Here is a 19,148-nt window from a genome sequence, read left to right as displayed (position 1 = left end):
CAGACACATTAAGCTATCCCTGCGGTGATATCTGCACCTCGTGAAACAGTCATGCGCGGTCCCTCAAGAGCAGGTCAGCTAAGGACAAGACGAAAAGATCATGGGTTTCAGCTACTGGAAGAGCCACCGGGCAATGTCAATGACGGCCTCGTTCTACGTCAACGAACCTTTTCACAAACGGTCCCAGGGGGGTCATCACCAACAGGAGTTAAACCCACGCCAGCAAAGGCAGCAGCGGGACTCGGAGAAGAAGAAGAAATAGCACCTGATGAGCACAGCTACTGGCCCGTCGTCCGGAAGTACATTGAAAACGGAGGCCCTACAGGACGCCCAAGACGCATCATCAAGCCCGTCTGTCCCATCTGCTTCGACGAGCTGACCATCCACGGCGTCGATCCCCCCAAGGACGAGCTGATTGACCGGGCAATCTATTCCGTCGACTGCGAAATGCCACCGTTGACCCGGTGTGCGATGGTTCTCTGCGGGCACATGTTTTGCCTGGCGTGTCTGACCAGGGCATTCGAGGCGGACCGCGAGATGTGTCGCGGGCGGTCATGTCCCGTTTGTCGGCTCGAGGTGGATTGCCAGCGGTGTGGCGAATTGGGAAGCGTGGTGAATCTGCCTCTTACTGGAATTGCGGCTAGAGGTGCTGGGTTTCCGAGGACAATGTCAGAGGGGGGTTGTTGGCTGGGGAGATGTAGTCACTGCATGGCTAGTGAGGTGGCTCAGGGGCGGCAAGAGGTGGTTGGGTTCATTCTGAAGGTAGAGTGAAGGTCCGATACAGGTGGGCACTTCTGGGCGCTGGCATATGGGATTCTAGAGAGCATGGTGATGGATTTGGAAGCAGGGGAGGTCCCCGTGGCGGAGGGGATCCTGAAGATGGTGACGACGCACTACTACCTGGCGATGATAGATGGGAAGGGCAATATGTATCGACAATATGGGGGTCCAATTACTGAAAGATGGGAGAGATGTCTGGCAGCGAGCCGAGATCGAAGCAGTGGTGCTTTCGGAGATACTTGTGATAAAGGGAGGCTAGAATAGAAGCCGAGGTGATCCCTGCCCACAATCGCCAGGCAAACATGACCTCATGAAATGCTGAAATTGTCCCCACGCCATCTAGATAAATAAGCAAAAATCAAGTTGATTGGGTCCATCTGCACACGAGGTAGATTCGAGACTTGGCGCCCACTAGGATCGGCTCGTCCTCTTGGCAAGCTGCGGGGACGAGATGCTAACCAGCATGGATACCTTGGCTCGGGAGCTATTATTGTATACTAAATGTGAGAGACGACACTGGCAAAGCCCATTCACATTCCATATGCTAGTTGAAACCGTTCAAGCTGGTCGTGTTGGGCGGTTATGATGATGACAAAGGCCATTGGTTCTTGATGGTCGCCAGACACACAAAGCCGCGGATAATAGGCGATATGTAGATCATTCTTGTAGGTAAACAAGGAAGCCTACGGGCCATTGGAGCTCTGACAATGAATAACTTGACGTGACGTTTGTCTCTGGCTACCTGCATGACAGTAGGTAGAAGTCGACTTGTGCAAGCGTGTCAACGCCAATCGTTTCCTGCTCTTGTCCACTTGCTCAGCAAACAAGCGATATATATAGAGAAAGAACGGAAAGACAAGGCGTTTAGCTGGGTCTCGTGTGAGAGGATGATGATGATGGCCGCGTCTGGGGAGGCAAGCGGCGCGTACAAAAACAGCCTTGCATTCAGGATGCCTTGGATTCTGGAGGCGCTGCGATGACGGAGAAAGAGACACGATATACCCGACCATCCTTCATGAACGACCGTCAACAGAGACTAAGCCGGCGGCGAAAGGAGCGGACGCTCAGAGACTCGAGACTTCGTCCAAGAGGAAGAGCCACTCCGCTTCCAACAGCGATAGAAGCAACGCCGGGAGCAGAGGCCGCAGCAACACCGGAGCCACAACCGGCAGAGGCAGCCAAGGAGCGCACGCGCTGGCAGACGCTGCGATGCATCATCAAGCGGCGCCAACTCTACGCCGGCAACTACTTCGCCCGCAGGCAAGACTTCCGAGTCGGCTGTGCAGAGTGCGACGGCGAGCTTCCCGTGGCCTTGGGCATGTTGGGTGCGCCAGGCGAGGCTGAGCTGCTCGAGCGCCAGACCGCCCTGATGCTGGCGTGCGGGCACATCTTCTGCTACGACTGCCTGGAGAGGGCGCGGGACAGGGACCACAAGGACGGGCAACCGCTGTCGTGCCCCGTCTGCGAGGCCGAGATGCAGTGCCGGCATTGCGACACTCTGCCCAAGTGGGTGCCGATCCCCAGGAGCTTCGACGGGCCCGAGAGCGTCGACCAGGTGCCCTTGACGGCCCCGGAAGGAGGAGCGTCGCCGTCCAAGTGCGCGACCTGCGTGGCGGACGAGGAGTTCATGGCCAACGGAGAGGAGGAGGTGGTGGTGCAGGTGTTGAGGGACGACGGGCTGGAGAAACTGTGCAATCCGATCGACGGGGCGGTGCGGAGGGTGCTGTACATGGTCATGGACGACATGGAGAAGAGCGAGGAGTACGTGGAGCCGAGCGCGGACGACGTGCTATCGCGGCTCCGGGAGCTGGCGGCGAACAATACGGCGGCTGTGTGGGAGCTGAGGAGACACTATCTCGCTCGGCGGGAGGCTGTGGACAAGGCGCCTTGTGAGGCTGGGGCTGGGACTGCGGGTGGCGGTCATGGTGTGATGCCGGTTCTTGGTGTGATGCCGGTGGGACTGGGCGGTGGTTTCGACATGTCGTTTACCGACCAGTTGATGGGCGGGATGCCTTGGGAGAATATGCCGATGATGGAGGGCATGTCCGGGTATGGATTCGGGGTGCCGTACTGAAGCGGTTGGGTGAGATGAGCTCTCTGATGTGACGAAACGGGATCTTGTTGAGGAGCTGGGATAATGGCTGGCGGATAGGAAGTAGGTAGCGGGTACGTGTGGCAGGCGGCCGGCGGTCGCTGGAGGAGCTGTCTAGGGTACTTGAGGCTCTGCTCCGTTGCTTCCTGATGCTGATAAGTACTAAGGTATGTCTTGGTCCGCATGCAATCGCTTTGGCAGACTTTGGAGCTCAGCAGATCGATTCCGTCCGGAATAGAACCTGCAGGTCTCGTGTCTATTGTAGCTATCTAATCAACTTTCTTCTTTGAGTTGCTCCGTACATTCCTTTGCGAGAGACGAGGTCGGCGCATCATTCCCGCATGTCAAAGCAACCTTTCGACGTACATCCGTCGTGGCTGCACCTGAAACGAGACGCACATGCCAGCATCGCCCGGCTTTTAACGAAGGGCGCGGCCGATGTTCCCAGCACCAAAAGCAGCCTGGCCAGGTCAAATTACTACTCTCGAGACCAAATCATACGCAACGCACGAGTTTTCAAGACGCGGCTGCCGTGGGATTTCACGCCTGTCGGAACTGCCAATGCGCGCATCCACGAACCCATCCATGGACGTGAAAATGGCCGTCGTGCAGCGGCATCGGGTACAAGGCGCTGGACTGGGCTGGGCTTGTCCGTAGGTGAAGGCTTAGCGGCACGCTGGGCACCCACAGCGGAGCTCGCTCGGCACCTGGCAGCCGGAAGCTGCCCCTAGAGCCGCTCGAGCTGCAGCGGTTGGAAATACAGTGCGAGGGGATTGGCTTGACGGATTTGATGGTGGTGTGCTGGGAGTGGTGGTGATTGATGCATGCAGGTGTAGCAGCAGCAACCCTGGCTGACGGGCTTCGGTGAAATTGATGTTACAAATGTGTGTGATGAGATGTCTTGGATGCACTGTGACTGAATATCTAGATAACAACAGCTGCGATTTGATAAATCGTTGTGGATGTGACTATGGAGAAAAAGGAGAAGAAGTTGAATACATGTGATGTGATGAGGGGAGTACATGGTACAGTATACATATCCTTAGGCTGCACCGTGCCCGAGACCCTCGGGATCCCACGCTTCCAATCCCATCGGCACCCTCAGGCCGGGCTCACCTCACGGGGCCATCGCTCGTCTCGCGCCTTTTCCTCTCCAGCTCCCCAGCCTGCTGATGCGACACCAAGCTTCAACCCCCCCAGTCTGGGCACCCGCGCTGCCATTGGCTCTGGCGCTGGGCCAACTCGGATGATGCGGCCGGAAGGGCCCGCAAGGCGGCCGTCGCTCACGCAGATGCCAGATGCCTGGATGCCGATTTTCCGTGAACCAACCCAACAAGACATGACTGACTGATGCAAGCAGCTTCTGCTCTGCTCTGAGTCTGAGGCCGAGTCTCAGCCTGTCGGCACGGCGAGGCAAGGCGGGGAACAAGGGGACCAGATGGCGAGATGGGGACCGTCTCATCGCTTCTCGCGTCCCATCTTGTGTGTCTTGCCGCTCTGGCCGCTGTCCTGCTCTTCTGTCTCTCCTTCTCTTCGCTCTTTTCTCTCCTTGATGCTACATACATCCCTCGTCTCTCTGCCTCTTCATCCATCTGTCCATCCTCGCTGGGTCCCCTCTCTCCACATCCAGTCCCTCCCTGTCTGCTCGCCCGCGACCCATCGTCGGCGTCTCATTTCTCACCCGTCCGCTGCTGCTGCTTCGACCTCGGCCAGCCCAGCGCTCGAGTCAAGCCAGCTTCTCGACGTTTAGCGCTCTCGACTTCGACTTCAACCACGTTGCGGTGCCTGTCTTGTGAATCTCGCCTCCGCCGCCCCGACGTCGAACCCCAAGTCTTCTGGCAATACAAAGGGTTTCTTTTCTTTATTCTCCAAGCCGACAGGAGAAAAATCGCCGATCGCGCGCATTCCTTCTTCAACACCCGCCGAGCAAGATCCCCCCCCCCCTACCAAAAAAAAAATCAAGGAGAAGAACAGATTGTGCGCCTTGCCCGTGATGATGCCTTGAGGCTGCCACCGTGACGAGGACAGCGCCCCCAACTCTTGAACCGCATCCTCATCGCGATCGGACATCTCCAGACTAGTCCAACGGCTACAGCAATCGCGCCTTGGCGACGTCGACCTGTCTGTCGCCTATCGATATTGCCATTGACGCCATCGCCTCGAGCCCGTCTGCATCTGCGCTGCTGCAGACCGACGACGGCGACTGCGACCCGCTGCCGCGCCGGCGAATCTCTGCTGGCATCGGCCACGAATCGATTGCTCCGAAGGACCGAGATCTCGAGATCTAGGTAGCTTGCACCCAGACACTGCGATCCGGTCTGCTTGGCAGCATCACAGCAGCCGCCCACAATGGCCACCACGCCCCCGCCGATGGCTGCCGTGCCCATCCTCGAGCAGCTCTGCGTCACCACCGCCATCATCGGCCTGCTGGCCATTGGCGGCAAGACCATTGACTCGCTCTACGAGATGAACACGAGCCCCGGCCGCGACACGGCCATCCTCAACAAGGCCCTTCAGGAGCTCAAGCAGTGCCGCTCCTCCGTCCACATCCTCTACAAGAACTTCTCCCTGCTCGAGGCTGGCCAGCTGCCGTATCCCGACCGAGCCACATGGATCAGCACCGACGACCTAGTCGCGACGCTGACCGACACCGTCCTGGCCGTCTCCGACCTGCAAGAGGCCATCGAGCCCATCGAAAGGTGCCAGGGGCTGGCCGCCCGTGTCGCCACATGCGCCCAGCACGCCCAGCGGCTGTCCAACCTGTCTACGAGGATACGGTGGCACAACCTGACCATGAACATGATGATGACCATTCTCAAGTGGTAAGCAGCCTCTCAGCCCCAGCCCCTTCCCTTACAGCGCGCCCAATGCTTGCCACCTCTCGATCGAACTGGGCTAATGCCGAAACCGATTTGCAGCCCCGGCGAGCAGGATGCCCAGAACAGCAGGCTGGGCCTCGAGCGACGAATGACCCGGCTGCTCTCCTCCAACAGCGACCTCGCCCTCCGCATGCGCCGCCTCCGTGATACCTTTGGCGCCCGGTCCATGGCCCGGCGCGCCATTCCAAACTACGCCCCCGTGGCCCAGAATGCGCCGCGGCTACCAGCGGACCGCACATCCTCAGCCTCATCCATGTCCGAGGCATCAGCGTCGACGACGTCGGCGCAGTCGGGGCAACAGGATAGCGAGGCCGCCCCTCCGCCCCGACTCTGGTCCATCTTTTCCGGGTACAACCTGGCCGACATTCCCGTCCTGTCCATGATTCCTCTTCCCGTGCTCACCCTCGAGCTCCGCGACAACGAATTCTACACGTTTGACTTTGCGCAGCGCGTCAGCGACGACCTGGTCGAGCTCATGCAGCTCGACCCCGGCCAGCAGGGCACAAGCAAGATGCTGCGCGTCATTTTGTCCAAGCCGGTGGTGGCTCTCCCGCCAGGAACCGCCGGCATGAACACAACACCAAACACCACTGCCGTACCGCTCGAGGCTCCTCCGGCCGTTGCTCCAGCAAATACGACGACGACAAAGTCCGATTCGGTGCGCATGAGCAAGATGATCAAAAGCTTCAAGAACCCGCTCAAGCACCACATTCGGCGGAAGAAGCTGAAATGACTCCTTGGTCGCTGCCTTGACCCTTTCGCCAGGCGGCAGTCAGCCAGGGAGAAGAGGCAGTGAATGTCCTTCCTTGTCGTTTTGTTCATATATGCACATACCGGAGCGGGATCGATGAAGTATAGATTCTTATCTTGAAGGAAAAGGAATTAATATCTGAGGCATACTAGAGTCTGTGAAGAGTATGTCTCTTTCTGAAAGTTATCTGTTTACCATTATTTGAGTTACAACAACCATGTCTGGAAATAAAGCGAATGGCGTTCTTGGAGGAAAAACGCCTAGTATTTAGGTTCACAAGGAGAATTATCAAAGATTGTTACTTGCAGATTTTGACACCGATGTTGTGGTCCATGTGTGATGAGGATTGGGTGTGCAGAGGGTATACTCTTCAACGTACGGACGAGGTAGGTTTCGATCACCGGGTACGATGGCGATCAATGTTGACGAAATGTATGGAATTGCTGGAAACGGCCACTTGGGCGAATGTTCTTATTAGTTGTGTTGGGTATCTCGAACAGCCGAGACAACTGCTCTCCGCACTCTACGTACGATACTAACCCCATCGTATAACATGATGAAATAGTCAAGAGGCGATTCAGGTTGACTGAAGAAACGGATCATGGCAAGTCTAGAGTAATCATGTCAATTTGTCTCTCCGATATATCCGTATTACGCTATAACCAATGCATTATCCAACACCCCCCCATGCCAATGTCTATTACTCCCAAACAGCATGCTCGTAAATGCTACAAGAATCGAAACACCGCCACTTTACATAATCAGCTTGGGACCGTGGTGCTTGGTCGTCTGGCTGTAGGCGCTCATCTCCGTCTCCAGCTTGCGCTTGGGGAAGCCGTCAAACGAGAGGGCGTAGGTGGCAACCGAGTGGGCAATGAGCTGCGAGTCATCATTAGCAACTGCACATCAGTTCCGAAGAGGGTCAGTGGAAGCTCACCTTGGTGTTGACCTCCCAAGCAGTGTGGTTCAGGTTGCCGAGGTCATCGCACAGCTGGTGGTAGCAAGGGTCCAGCCACTCGCCGGCGCGCCCGCCAAACATCTCGGCCTCCTCCTTGGTCTTGACAGCCTCGGCACCGGTAGCAATACCACCGGCGGGGATCCCAGCGCGGATGAAGCCGTCATAGTCGCTGCGGCCGTCAAAGGGGACTGGGAACGGTTAGTCAGCGCTTCGTAGACGAAAGATGGCGAGACTCACTGAAGGTGTAGTTGAGGCCCTGAGACTGGTACCAGTCCACGTAGAGGTTTCTCAGCTCCTCGGAACCGGCAGGGCTCGCGGCGTTGGTAGCGTTGTAGATCTGGTAGGCAAAGTTGGGGCTGGCCACTGCAGATAATTGTCAGTAACGATTCCATGCATCTGTATCGAATGCACTTACTCATGTCATAGTCCATGAAGAGACGGATCTTCTGGTTCTCCTCGTCGGACAGGTTGGCGGCGTAAAAGTCGGAGCCCAGCAGGCCCTCCTCCTCGGCAGCCCACCAGGCGAAGCGGACGCAGTTGTTCACCTTGAACTTGGTCAGCTGGACGGCGACCTCCAGAACAGACATACTGCCGGAGCCGTCGTCATTGATGCCGGGACCCTCGGCAACTCCGTCGCTGTGACCGCCGAGCATGACGCAGTTGTCCGGGTCGCCCTCTTCCGTCTGGGCCAGGACATTGACTGTCTGGATCTGCTTGACCTCGGCATCAATGTAGGCAATGGCATCGACAGACTCGCCGTTGTTGAGCTTGGCGAGAATCTTGTTGCCCTCAACGCCGTCAATGCCAAAGGTGGCAATGTGGTCTTCGACGGGCAGTCCGAGCGTGCCGTGGAGCTCCTCCGGGTCGGTGTTGTAGATAACGGCGGCCTTGGCACCAGCCTTGCCGGCCCCGACCGACTTGTCGCCAAAAGAGCAGGCTCCTCGGCGGATGAAGGCAATGTTGCCCTTGACACCCTGCGGGTAGTCGGACGCGTCGCATCCGCTGTTCTTGACGAGCACCAAGTCGCCGTGGACGGGCTCCTTGTCTTTGGTGGGCGGCGTCAGACCCATGGGGATGGCAGACTTGGAAACCTCGTCGGCCAAGACCAGGCGGTACTGGAAGACGTTGGACAGCGTGACGGGGAATTCCTGAACAGAGACATTGTAGTAGTCGCCGTGATCGAGCAGGGTATTCGTGATGTAGTTGAGCGTCTGCTCATGGCCTGGAATGCACATTGTCAGTCGTCGGACTGATGACGGCTCTCAGCTGGTTCCGGGGACTTACCGGCACTGCCAATGACTCGAGTCGGATGGCCGTATTCCTCCTCCGAGGCCTTTGCAAACTTGTAGAAGCTCTCGGCGCGCTTCACGAGCGTGTCGATGCTGATGGCGCTCTGCAGGGCCTCGGAATTGACAAGCGACTTGGAGCTGTAGTCGGCGACGGCCTCGTGTGACGGTGACAGCGACTCCGGGGCTGTGAGCGGCTGCTGCTGGATGCCGGCCGCCGAGACGCCGCAAAGGGCGAATGAGGCCGTGAGGGCCAATCTGCTGAGAACAGCCATGATGAGGATTCAGTAAAGATACGGAAGACAGTCAAAGGAGAGGAGATGGTGTAAGAGAGAAAGGGGGAGGACGAGGCGAGGGAAGCTCGGCAGAAGAGTCACGAGCGAAGCCGGGAGGCTGGAGCAGAGCAGATAAGCCGAGATAAGGAGCACAGCTCAGCAGGATGCGGGCGCACGTCATTCTGCTGGGCGGTCAGCGCTGGTCGGGTCGGGGGGGCAGCTCAGGGCCTGCAGCAGACCCCTGGCCGCTGGACGGGGCCGCTCGAGTGGTCACACGGCCTCTAAACAGCGGGGGAGGCCCCTGCAGCGGCGCGGCGGCTAAGGCAGGGGCCGCTGGCGGAGGTGGGTGCGGCGCCTGGGGAATGAAGCCGTCGTCATGCACTCTCACTCGTGAGACAGATCTCATCTTGCCGGTCAGTTCACTCACTCACCCAGTTCAGGATGCTGCCAAGGCTTCATGTCCTCATCTCATGCCAGCCTGTCTTCATGTTGTCAGCGTTCTGTGAGTACTCGGGGCAACACGGCAGGTCAATGAAAAAGCTCAGCCAATCGCTTCATCACGGGCTGAGACATTGTCTAATAGCTCATCTCCCGTTGACATACTTAAGCAGTGTGACGGCATACTTTATCCGAGAAATAGCATCAAGGGAGACACAGTAGGAGCTGTCATGTATAGGAACAGTCACTGAAGAGAATCTAGATGATCTCGCGGCCGTCAGCTGCCTCTCAATCGAAATACCATATCGCGTACACAAACCTCACGTTCTCATATAGTAACAGATGGAGCCGTGCTGTCGCCACCTGCACAGCTGTCGAGCGAAAACTTCTTCATATGCTATGCTTTGCGTATTCCCAGCTCCTTTCGGATGGTTGTATTCGGATTAAGAGGCGTTTGGACTGCCCCTACATTCAGTAATGTCACGTACTCACTCACCCTGTAGAATATTTCGCATTTCCATTCGATCCATGATCAAGGGAGTGGCTAGCCAGCACCCCAGTGGAAACCCATCTACATCTTCTCTATTACCGCCATCACCCATAGACATTAGATGTGGTTTCTGCTTTCTGCTACTACCTATTGTAAGATATAATGTATTCACCTAGTTTTACTATACCTATGCTTTTATCCTTAGTACATGTATATTCGTAACGAGTTTACTGCTGAGCCTGAGACAGCATTGCCCCTTTTCAGTACGCCCATCTCTTCGTCTCGGCGTATATCAACCTCGAAGCCGCTTAAGCAGCTCGCTTGCCATACGGCTCAAAGGGGAACAAGACGGCAAACAAAGCAAGTCCTCCATAAAGAGCCGCACATACAAAGACGGGGCCTGTGGTAGACGGGTCGGCATATCTGATGACGTCTGCTGTCAGCACTGACATTCATACAATTTAAAGGAAAAAACGACAAGAGACATACGTAGCCACAACGGATGAGAAAGTGCCTCCGAGTCGGCAGAAAGCGACGGCGATACCGTTGGCCGTGCCACGATGGGCAGAGAGCAGCGACTCGGCAGTGTATCCGTAAAGGACGCCGTAGTAAATCTCGAGCGTGAAGGAGATGACACAGCTGTAGGCAATGTTTTCCGTCTGAGACTTGACTTGCGAGTACGCGAAGAAGAAGGCCTATCACAGCCCCATACTGTCAGCGAATGTTCAATGCGGTCAATGTGTGCTTCATCAACTCACCATGGTGATCAAGGCGCCAATAACCATGGTGTACTTTCGCCCCAGCGGCCTCCAGTTACACATGAAAGCGCCAAGTACCGGTCCGAATATCCCACAGACCTGCACAAGCGCATAATTCCTCCAGGTCTCAAAGGAGCTGGTGACTCCAAATTGGACACCCCGGCTGGCCAGGTAGTAGGGCAAAAAGACGTTGAACAGGGGATACGCAAGACCAATGCTGGTCCAGGACAGCCACAGCAGCATGGTCGTGAAGCCCATCTTCTTCGTGAGGAACAAGCTGCGGAGGTGGACCATGAATTCGCCGACGGAGAAGCGGTTCGTTGAATGGGCTGAGTTGACGGTACCACATGCTTCTAGCTGGGCGAGAGTGAGGTTGCAGGGGCGGTTGTATCGCTTGGCAATGCCCTGGAGGTTATCGACAACTTCTTCGTCGCGACCTTGGCCTACGAGGAACTTGGGTGTCTCCTGGAGGCGGATGACGGTGACTCGGGCGACGGCCAGCACACCAATGAAGGCTCCCATCGTGTACATGAGGTATCGCCAGCCGTTGTTGTTGGCCCTGGTGCAGTCACTGGCATCAGAGCAGGAGAAGTTGGCTATATGTAGCATTATCGTCAGCATCCTCGATCTGACAACTCTTCGATAAGGGACTTACGCATGAATCCCCAGGCAACCAGGCCGGCAATGGTGCATCCCACGCCAAACCAGGCAGGCAACAAGCTGAGCAGCCATTGCTTATTGGAAGGGAGATACTCGAGAAAGACCGCCGTGTCAAGGATCAAGTTGCCACCGGCTCCAAACGCGGCGACGGCAATCAAGACGCCCAGCCCAACCCAGTTGGGTGCTGCACCGGCCGCGATTGTAAACACTGAGCAGATGAAGAGGGAGATGTTGAATGCTATCTTGCGGCCGATGATGTCGGCGAAGAAGCCCCAGAACAAGGCACCGATGAGCATTCCCATGTATAGAGCGATGGTCAGGCCCTTGTCATACGAAGGCTGGAACTCGAGGACGGCTTGGACGGCGATGATGCCCTGGAGGGACAGCTGGAGCGCATCTACACCGTATCTTTAATAGAGTTGAGTGTTAGTGGCTGGAGCGTACATATGGGGGAAGCGTAAGTGCTGTGTAACTCACCCGAAACCGTTGAGGAAGAAGAGTTTGAGGTGATAGTTGGTCCAGCCGATCTGGTCCAATGCCTACTCAAGTCAGTCTTGATGAAAAGCCCATCGTCTTCTTGCGTGACAAGACTTACGTTGTTGACCAAGTGCATCTTCCTATCTAGAGCAGGATCAAGCTCCTGCATCCCAACAACCTCCTCGGCCCCGCCCGAGAAGTCGGGCTTCTCATCTTGTTGAAAGTCTCTCTCAACATCCCCCCCAGCCTCAATGACATCCTCTTCTCTTCCCATGGCTGTAAAGATGAAAGTAAAAGATACGCCTTGATGGTTCAAGAAGCAGGCCCAGTAGTGCTAATAGCCTAGCCGAGCAGAACTGAGGGTAACATTCGTCAACGCGGATGGGGTAACGCGATCCGTATTTAAACCCGTTGACAGATGCTGTTGGCTGTCGCTGCCCGAATCCCGCAAACTGATCGGTCACCTTCCGTTTACCCTATCAAACAGATTCATCCTTCCAGCGGTGTGTGCTTGACCGGGGGTTTAGTGAGCTGAGCTATAAAGCAAGGCGTTCGCCTTTCCTTGATTCAGGCCCGCCTTGACTTGTCCGATAGCTCTTCAAGACGCCACTAGATGGAGCAATCTATCTAGCTATGGTTCATGCGGAGTCGATGGACGATAAACAAAATCGTGGAGCAGCTTCCTTGGGGCCCCGCAAATCACACGTCTTACATGTCTATCTGCTATTCCCGGGGATGGAGGCGCCAAGGGGCCGGGCTCGGACTCGACAAGTTCGTGCAAGATGTTGAGCCCAAGTTACGTTACAAGTCTGGAGTTTGATACGGACGTTCTCTCCACTATCAGCGCTAGCTATAGCCACCAGACAGCCGGATCCCAAGACTATTGACAACTTTGAAAGAGCTTCAAACCACTCCCGAGCGCTTGGCTCCGATCCCGGCTGAAAGGCAGTCGACCGAGATGCTGTTTTGCCGTTTAGACGAGGTGCGATGAGGGCGCCATATCACGCTACCGATTTTACGTACGAGGAAGATATCAGTATTTAGCCTCATCTTGCCAGACTGCGATAACAGAGGGGTTGATATATGGCAACTTGATGGGAGTTTCAAAGCGCCCCCTTCGCCCCCTTCAAAGGTACGGACAAGACAGGTTTTCAGAATGGGCTATATCGTGAATCCCCTTGTGGCCGGTCCCGCGTTGGACTTGACGGTTCTGGGCATGAACAGCGGAACGTCCATGGTATATGCTACTATCCTTGACACGTGTAGGGCCTCAAGTCAAAAGCTAATAGGACATCGTTGCTAGGATGGCGTTGACTGTGTCTTGTGTCGGTTCAAACAGCAGGATCCAGCTTCCCCGGTCAGCTTGGAGCTGCTGAAATATGGAGAGACGCCCCTCAACCCGGACATCAAGAAACGGGTGATGAACATGATTCTTCACAACTCGACTTCCCCTGAGGAAATCGCAGAGATCAATGTCATTCTCGGCGAGACCTTTGCCAAGGCGGCGCTGGAATTCATCAAGACGAACAATATCGATAAATCTTCAATAGACATTATCGGATCCCATGGCCTGACCATCTGGCACATCCCGCATCCAGAGAAATCGAACCAAGTCCGGACAACCCTCAGCATGGGCGAGGGCGCCATCATCGCAGCTCGTACGGGAATCACAACAGTGACCGACTTCCGCGTCAGCGAAGTTGCTGTTGGCCGACAGGGAGCTCCCCTCGTTGCCTTTTTCGATGCCTTGCTTTTGCATCATCCTACCAAGTTGAGGGTATGCCAGAACATTGGAGGTATTGCCAACGTGTGCTTCATTCCTCCTGATGTCGAGGGAGAAATGAACGATGGCTTCTTTGACTTTGACACTGGTCCTGGAAACGTCTACATTGACGCTGCTGTTCGGTACTTCACCGACGGAGCGCGCGAGTATGATAAAGATGGCGAAATGGGCAAACGCGGAACGGTGGATGACGAGCTTGTCAACGAGTTCATCTCCTCTCACCCCTACTTCCAAAGGTCCATCCCCAAGACTACAGGTCGCGAGGACTTTCGCGATACACTGGCCTTTGATCTCATAGCCAAAGCCGAGAAAAAGGGCCTCTCGCCCGACGACGTGGTGGCCACAATCACCCGCATCACGGCCCAGTCCATCGTCGACCACTACAAGCGCTTCGCGCCGTCCCAGGACATTGACGAGATCTTTCTCTGCGGCGGCGGCGCGTACAACCCCAACATTGTGGGCTTTATCCAGCAGAGCTACCCGGCGGCGCGTATTTGCATGCTCGACGCCGCGGGCGTTCCCGCCGGAGCGAAGGAGGCGATTACGTTTGCGTGGCAGGGCATGGATGCGGTTGTTGGGAGGCCGGTGCCTGTGCCGGACCGGGTCGAGACGAGGAGGGAGCAGATTCTGGGAAAGGTGTCCCCTGGGGATAATTACCGGGAGCTGATGTATACGGCGATGCAGTTTGGGGCGGGGGCCAAGTTGGGGCCGGTTAGGGATTTGGTGAATATTGTGGATGGGGAGGTGACGGACAATAAGTGGTGATTCCAAGATGGATATCGTATGAGTTGTAGATAGTTGTCATGGTTTGTAAATATGAATTCCTGTATTTACTATTATCTGAAAAGATGCTTCCAGTTGTAACTGTTTCTCTTTGAGTGCAAACATGTACCTATGGAAAGAGCGTGTACCTTCACGCCCATCTCTGTCCAGGACAGCTACCTATGTACTTGATCCCTGGCTTATGATTTCCTTCCGAGCTCATGGGATCATCAGACGTATCACATGTCACTTCGAAGGTGCCTGGAGATCCCTCCTCGTGCATACCGAAGCCGTATCAGAACCCATGGACAGATTAATGCCGGCGGGTATCTGATCCCACAAGGGGCACGTTTGATGAGCAATCCGCCCACATGCTTTGGTTCGAGTGCCTTAACGACATACATGCATACCTGGGCATCTCATTATACGAGCTACAATTCAATCTGTAATATTGGGTTTATACGGTGCTTCGTATGGTATTTTATTATGTAGACGGTAATGAACTGTAAGTCGCCTCCGTGTCATGACTTCAACCTTCCCAGCGTCAATTCTTTGCTCTTGCGATGCATAAGCCGAGTTTAATACGTCTTCAATCGGGCATGGAGAGTATAAAACTCTCCGCCTCCGCTCGCGGAAACGAAAAACGGGCTTTTAAGGCACAGACTTGTAAGCCGTTCAGGACTTAGGGTCAGCCACTTCACAAGGCAATGCGAGACTTGGTTGCTTCTGATCGAACAAGCCTATACTGCACTCGACTATAGGTCTTGTCCAAATTGACGGATAGAATCACTTGCGAGGATCAGCAGTGAAACGGGCGTCCCTCCAACTGCCTGCGCCAAGTCCAAAAGCAGACAATGGCAAGGGTGACTTTGCATGCGGAGAGTTTGGGGTTGATGCTCCTTTGGAGATGTTTTGTCCGAATTGTCGCCACCTCCAATAAGCTCTGCTATTAGAGTTTAGAGAACTATATAGGTAAGGTTGTGAAGCTCGGCAAAGTACTATCCGTCTCTCACAACTGGACAACTTGGAACTCAACATCAGCAAATCTCAACGGCAAAGGCTCACAGTACCGCCATCATACCTCTGGTTGACGCCATGGCGAACATGGACCTGTCGAAGATCATCAAGCCGTGGAAGCTGGACGCCCAGCCGACATACGTCTTCACAAACGCAAAGCTAGTCGATCCTCTTCAGGCACACGTCACCCAAAATGTCACCATCAAGACCTCCGGGGGCAGAATCCTCTCCGTTTCAAGCAAGCCTGCCAGCGCCTCTGACGATGAGACCGTCATTGATCTCAAAGGGAAATATGTCTGCCCCGGACTCATCGACTGCCACGTCCACATTGCCGTCGTCCCCGGCGAGGCCAATCTAAGCTCCTACAATGCCATGACCGAGAGAGTCGGTCTCATCCGCCAGCCGTGGGTCCTCAAACCGATGCTCGAACGAGGATTTACCTCTGTTCGGGATTGTGGCGGCGCGAGCTTGGCTATGAAAGAGGCCGTGGAGGAAGGCGTATGCATTGGCCCTAGGCTCTTTATTGCCGGATACGCTCTTTCGCAGACTGGTGGACATGGCGATATGCGCTCTTCGCATGACCAGACCCCGTGTTCTTGCGGTGCAGTTTCGGGCATTAGTCGCATCATTGACGGGACGTCAGAGTGCTTCAGGGTCGCTCGTGATGAGTTGCGTCAAGGAGCTGATTTCATCAAGATCATGGGTGGCGGCGGCATCGCCAGTGCTACGGACAAGGTTGAGAATCTTCAGTTCTCAGACGAGGAGATCAAAGCTATCGTTACGGCTGCAAAGAACAATGGGACCTACGTCACCAGCCACAGCTACACACCCCAGGCGGTCCAACAAGCGATCCGACAAGGCGTCAGAGGCATCGAACACGGCAATCTCATTGACGCAGGGACGGCCAAGTTGATGGCCGAAACGGGGACTTTTCTCACCCCGACATTGATTACGCACGTCATGTCGAAGCAACTCAATTTCCTGCCCCCCATCTCGGCAGCAAAGAACGACGAAGTCCTGCAGAAAGGTCTCGAAGCCATCAAGCTTGCAACTGAAGCTGGCGTCACGATCTGCTTCGGCACGGATCTGCTCGGACCACTGCATTTTGCTCAAAGCAAGGAGTTTTCTGTACGGAGTCAGGTGCAGAAGCCTGCGGAGATACTTCGTAGCGCGACTGTCAATGCGGCCAAGTTGTTGATGAGGGAGAATGAGCTGGGACAGGTGAAGGAGGGGCATCTGGCTGACTTTATTGTCTTGGAAGGGAATCCTTTGCAGGACATTACAGTTTTGGATCGTGCTGAGGAGAATGTCTTGGCTGTTGTCAAGGATGGTAGGATGGTGTCGTCTCGATGGGCGAATATCAAGGTGGATGTCCAGAGTAGGCCATAGGGTATCGCGATCTTTATCCAACGGACGACTCTATAGTATATCTAGTGCACAATGCTACCATGCAGCTGCGTGACCATCACCGCGTTGATCGCTTCCTCCATGATACACTCTCAGGCCACTTGGAACCTGCTTTACTTGGATGATCTGACCTCGTCCAAACACTGCGCGATCCCAACCCGTAACGAGCTGCACTTCATGTCCCAACTTACGCAAACCCTCTACTGTTTCCTCAGGGAATCCTTCTTCCAGACATATGATGGATTTCCGCGTCAACTGAGAGTAGTCGTCTGCCGTTGCATACTCGGGCAGCGTGCGCGACGGCCTGATGCAAACTCTCGGCGCGTCCAGGGCATCCTGAGGATTGAAGCCAAAGACGCACGAGTTGAGCATGACCTGCAAGTGCCCCTGTGGCTGCATGAAGCCGCCCATGACGCCGAGAGAAAGGTCAAGCCGGTCGTTCTTCGTAACCATGGCTGGGATGATGGTGTGATATGGCCGCTTCCGAGGTCTGAGTGTGTTTACATGTCCTTCGCGCAGCTGGAACTGAGTGCCCCGGTTCTGTAAGGCGAAGCCGCAGCCTTTTGGAACGATTCCACCGCCAAAGTTGGAGGCCAGGGAGCAGATGAAGCTGCATGCGTTGCCTTCGGAGTCGGATGTTGTCAGGTAGACGGTGTCAGATGCTTTGCTGGGAAATCCATTCTTCAGAGATGTATCGACGGCATCTAACTTGAAGCTGGATGCTCGTTCTTTCAGGTATCCGTCATCCAGCAGACTTTTCCAGGTCGGTCCAGAGTGTTCTGGGTCAGAGACGTAGGCATCTGCATCGGCAAAGGCATACCGCAGAGCCTCCACTATTGTATGGACGTATTGTATCGAGTTATGACCTAGGCTCTTCAGTGAGGGAATCTTTCCTTCTTCCTCCAAGTTGTCGATGACGCCTAGCGCCTCCAAAGCGATAATCCCTTGGCCATTCGGCGGGCATTCCCACAGCCCGTGCTCCTTGTAGGTCTTGGATATTGGTTCCACAAAGGTAGTCGTGTGGTCTTTCAGATCTTGCGTTGTCATGACCCCTTTGAGTTCTTGGATCTGACTCGTGATTGCCTCTGCTACCCATCCCTCATAAAATCCTGCCTTGCCCTTGGATGCTATTTCCCGAAGAACTCTACCAAGGTTCGGATTTCTGAAAACTTGCCCTGCTCTAGGAGCTTTGCCATCCAGGAGAAGCTCGCCGCCATTCGGAGACACCCGCTTCAGCAGCCCCTCGCATTCGATCCACTGCCGTGCCGTGATTTCAGACACAGGGAAGCCGTCTTCACAAAGCTCGATAGAGGGCTTGAGTATCTGCTCCATAGTCACTTTCCCACTGCCGTACGCATCCTTTGCGTCGAACCAAGCGGCGACCTGGCCGGGAACCGTGACCGAGTTTGCGTCCTGAGGTGGCAACAAATTGCCAGTCAAGCCCAGCTCTCGGCACTTTTCGATTGTCAATGCAGCTGGTGATCGGCCTGAGCCATTGACGGCAAAGGCTCTCTTCTTCTTCTCGTCCCAGTAGATCATGAACATGTCTCCTCCCACTCCCGTTGAGCAAGGCTCTGTCACGCCCAAGGCTGCAGCCGCGGCTATCGCTGCGTCGACGGCATTGCCGCCGGCCTTGAGGATGTCGAGTCCGGCTTGGGCTGCGAGGGGTTGGGAGGCGGCAACGATGCCCTTTGTGCTGTAGACGACTGATCTTCGGCTGTTGAAGCGGTTGAAGAAGGGAGCTGAGGGGTCGAAGAGAGCATCGGCCCCGTCGCTCGAGGCTTCTCCAACGGCACCAACTGCGTCGAATGGCATGTTTGACTGTGAGATTAAGCAACCTTTATCGACTTGACTTATCGTGATAGACGCCAGTGAAGACAAGGAGCATCAACCAGATTTCCACTGTAGATAATGAGTCTGCTTGAGGGACAGCTCGGGGAAGAGAACAGCCATCAATCCATGCCGAGGCATTTCCGGAGCCATCACTAATACGGATTCCGCCAAGGCTCTTGTTCTCTTGTCGACACGCGATTCTATCGGGTTGTGCTTGCAGTAGCTCGACCCAAAAACCCGTCCTATTCCCTCTTCCTGTTCCCCCACCCAGAGCCGGTGTGACCTCGATTATCGTTTCTTGTCAAGCCGTGGAAGCGGGGTACGATCGACACCAATTATATCCGCTGCGACTTGAATCTTGAGGTTTCAAGTTGTTTGTTGGGCTATTCTCCGACGGAACGCCACTGCGGGGGCAAGGGGAGTTGGAGGAACCAGTTGTGGAATTGGACGCTATTTGTTGATAGTACTGTAGTCTAGAGATAATACGGTTATGACTTGGAAG

At 55.3% G+C, this 19,148-nt stretch overlaps 9 protein-coding genes across 9 annotated transcripts; 5 read left to right on the top strand and 4 right to left on the bottom strand.

The window, feature by feature from the left end:
• Positions 1-51: 51 nt before the first annotated feature.
• Positions 52-2,854, top strand: CCMA1212_010194 (uncharacterized protein; the record flags this gene model as incomplete). The annotated part of the gene is made up of 3 exons (XM_073707246.1): positions 52-464; positions 785-929; positions 1,667-2,854. 3 exons carry the CDS (start codon positions 52-54, stop codon positions 2,852-2,854), a joined length of 1,746 nt encoding a protein of 581 aa, XP_073554237.1.
• A 359-nt stretch (positions 2,855-3,213) lies between these two features.
• On the top strand, positions 3,214-4,223 carry CCMA1212_010192 (uncharacterized protein; the record flags this gene model as incomplete). Its single annotated transcript, XM_073707245.1, has 3 exons — positions 3,214-3,525; positions 3,563-3,668; positions 3,919-4,223. 3 exons carry the CDS (start codon positions 3,214-3,216, stop codon positions 4,221-4,223), a joined length of 723 nt encoding a protein of 240 aa, XP_073554238.1.
• A 998-nt stretch (positions 4,224-5,221) lies between these two features.
• Positions 5,222-6,484, top strand: CCMA1212_010191 (uncharacterized protein; the record flags this gene model as incomplete). Its single annotated transcript, XM_073707244.1, has 2 exons — positions 5,222-5,694; positions 5,791-6,484. The coding sequence occupies 2 exons, from the start codon at positions 5,222-5,224 to the stop codon at positions 6,482-6,484; spliced, it is 1,167 nt and encodes a 388-aa protein (XP_073554239.1).
• Positions 6,485-7,255: 771 nt separating this feature from the next.
• On the bottom strand, positions 7,256-9,021 carry CCMA1212_010190 (Aminopeptidase Y; the record flags this gene model as incomplete). The annotated part of the gene is made up of 5 exons (XM_073707243.1): positions 7,256-7,381; positions 7,440-7,648; positions 7,698-7,823; positions 7,876-8,682; positions 8,745-9,021. The coding sequence occupies 5 exons, from the start codon at positions 9,019-9,021 to the stop codon at positions 7,256-7,258; spliced, it is 1,545 nt and encodes a 514-aa protein (XP_073554240.1).
• A 193-nt stretch (positions 9,022-9,214) lies between these two features.
• Positions 9,215-9,427, bottom strand: CCMA1212_010189 (uncharacterized protein; the record flags this gene model as incomplete). The annotated part of the gene is made up of 1 exon (XM_073707242.1): positions 9,215-9,427. One exon carries the CDS (start codon positions 9,425-9,427, stop codon positions 9,215-9,217), a length of 213 nt encoding a protein of 70 aa, XP_073554192.1.
• An 830-nt stretch (positions 9,428-10,257) lies between these two features.
• Positions 10,258-12,118, bottom strand: CCMA1212_010188 (uncharacterized protein; the record flags this gene model as incomplete). Its single annotated transcript, XM_073707241.1, has 6 exons — positions 10,258-10,372; positions 10,439-10,644; positions 10,708-11,303; positions 11,363-11,775; positions 11,845-11,906; positions 11,963-12,118. 6 exons carry the CDS (start codon positions 12,116-12,118, stop codon positions 10,258-10,260), a joined length of 1,548 nt encoding a protein of 515 aa, XP_073554191.1.
• Positions 12,119-13,000: 882 nt separating this feature from the next.
• Positions 13,001-14,392, top strand: CCMA1212_010187 (Anhydro-N-acetylmuramic acid kinase; the record flags this gene model as incomplete). Its single annotated transcript, XM_073707240.1, has 2 exons — positions 13,001-13,081; positions 13,148-14,392. 2 exons carry the CDS (start codon positions 13,001-13,003, stop codon positions 14,390-14,392), a joined length of 1,326 nt encoding a protein of 441 aa, XP_073554196.1.
• A 1,092-nt stretch (positions 14,393-15,484) lies between these two features.
• Positions 15,485-16,795, top strand: CCMA1212_010186 (Uncharacterized protein; the record flags this gene model as incomplete). The annotated part of the gene is made up of 1 exon (XM_073707239.1): positions 15,485-16,795. One exon carries the CDS (start codon positions 15,485-15,487, stop codon positions 16,793-16,795), a length of 1,311 nt encoding a protein of 436 aa, XP_073554195.1.
• A 54-nt stretch (positions 16,796-16,849) lies between these two features.
• On the bottom strand, positions 16,850-18,628 carry CCMA1212_010185 (Putative gamma-glutamyltransferase YwrD; the record flags this gene model as incomplete). Its single annotated transcript, XM_073707238.1, has 1 exon — positions 16,850-18,628. The coding sequence occupies one exon, from the start codon at positions 18,626-18,628 to the stop codon at positions 16,850-16,852; it is 1,779 nt and encodes a 592-aa protein (XP_073554194.1).
• Positions 18,629-19,148: the final 520 nt, after the last annotated feature.

Source organism: Trichoderma ghanense (assembly GCF_004382785.1).
Source record: "Trichoderma ghanense strain CCMA-1212 chromosome Unknown scaffold_23, whole genome shotgun sequence".
Taxonomy (NCBI): domain Eukaryota; kingdom Fungi; phylum Ascomycota; class Sordariomycetes; order Hypocreales; family Hypocreaceae; genus Trichoderma; species Trichoderma ghanense.
Note: the sequence above shows the minus strand (reverse complement) of the source record. Positions and strands in the feature narration are given on the sequence as shown.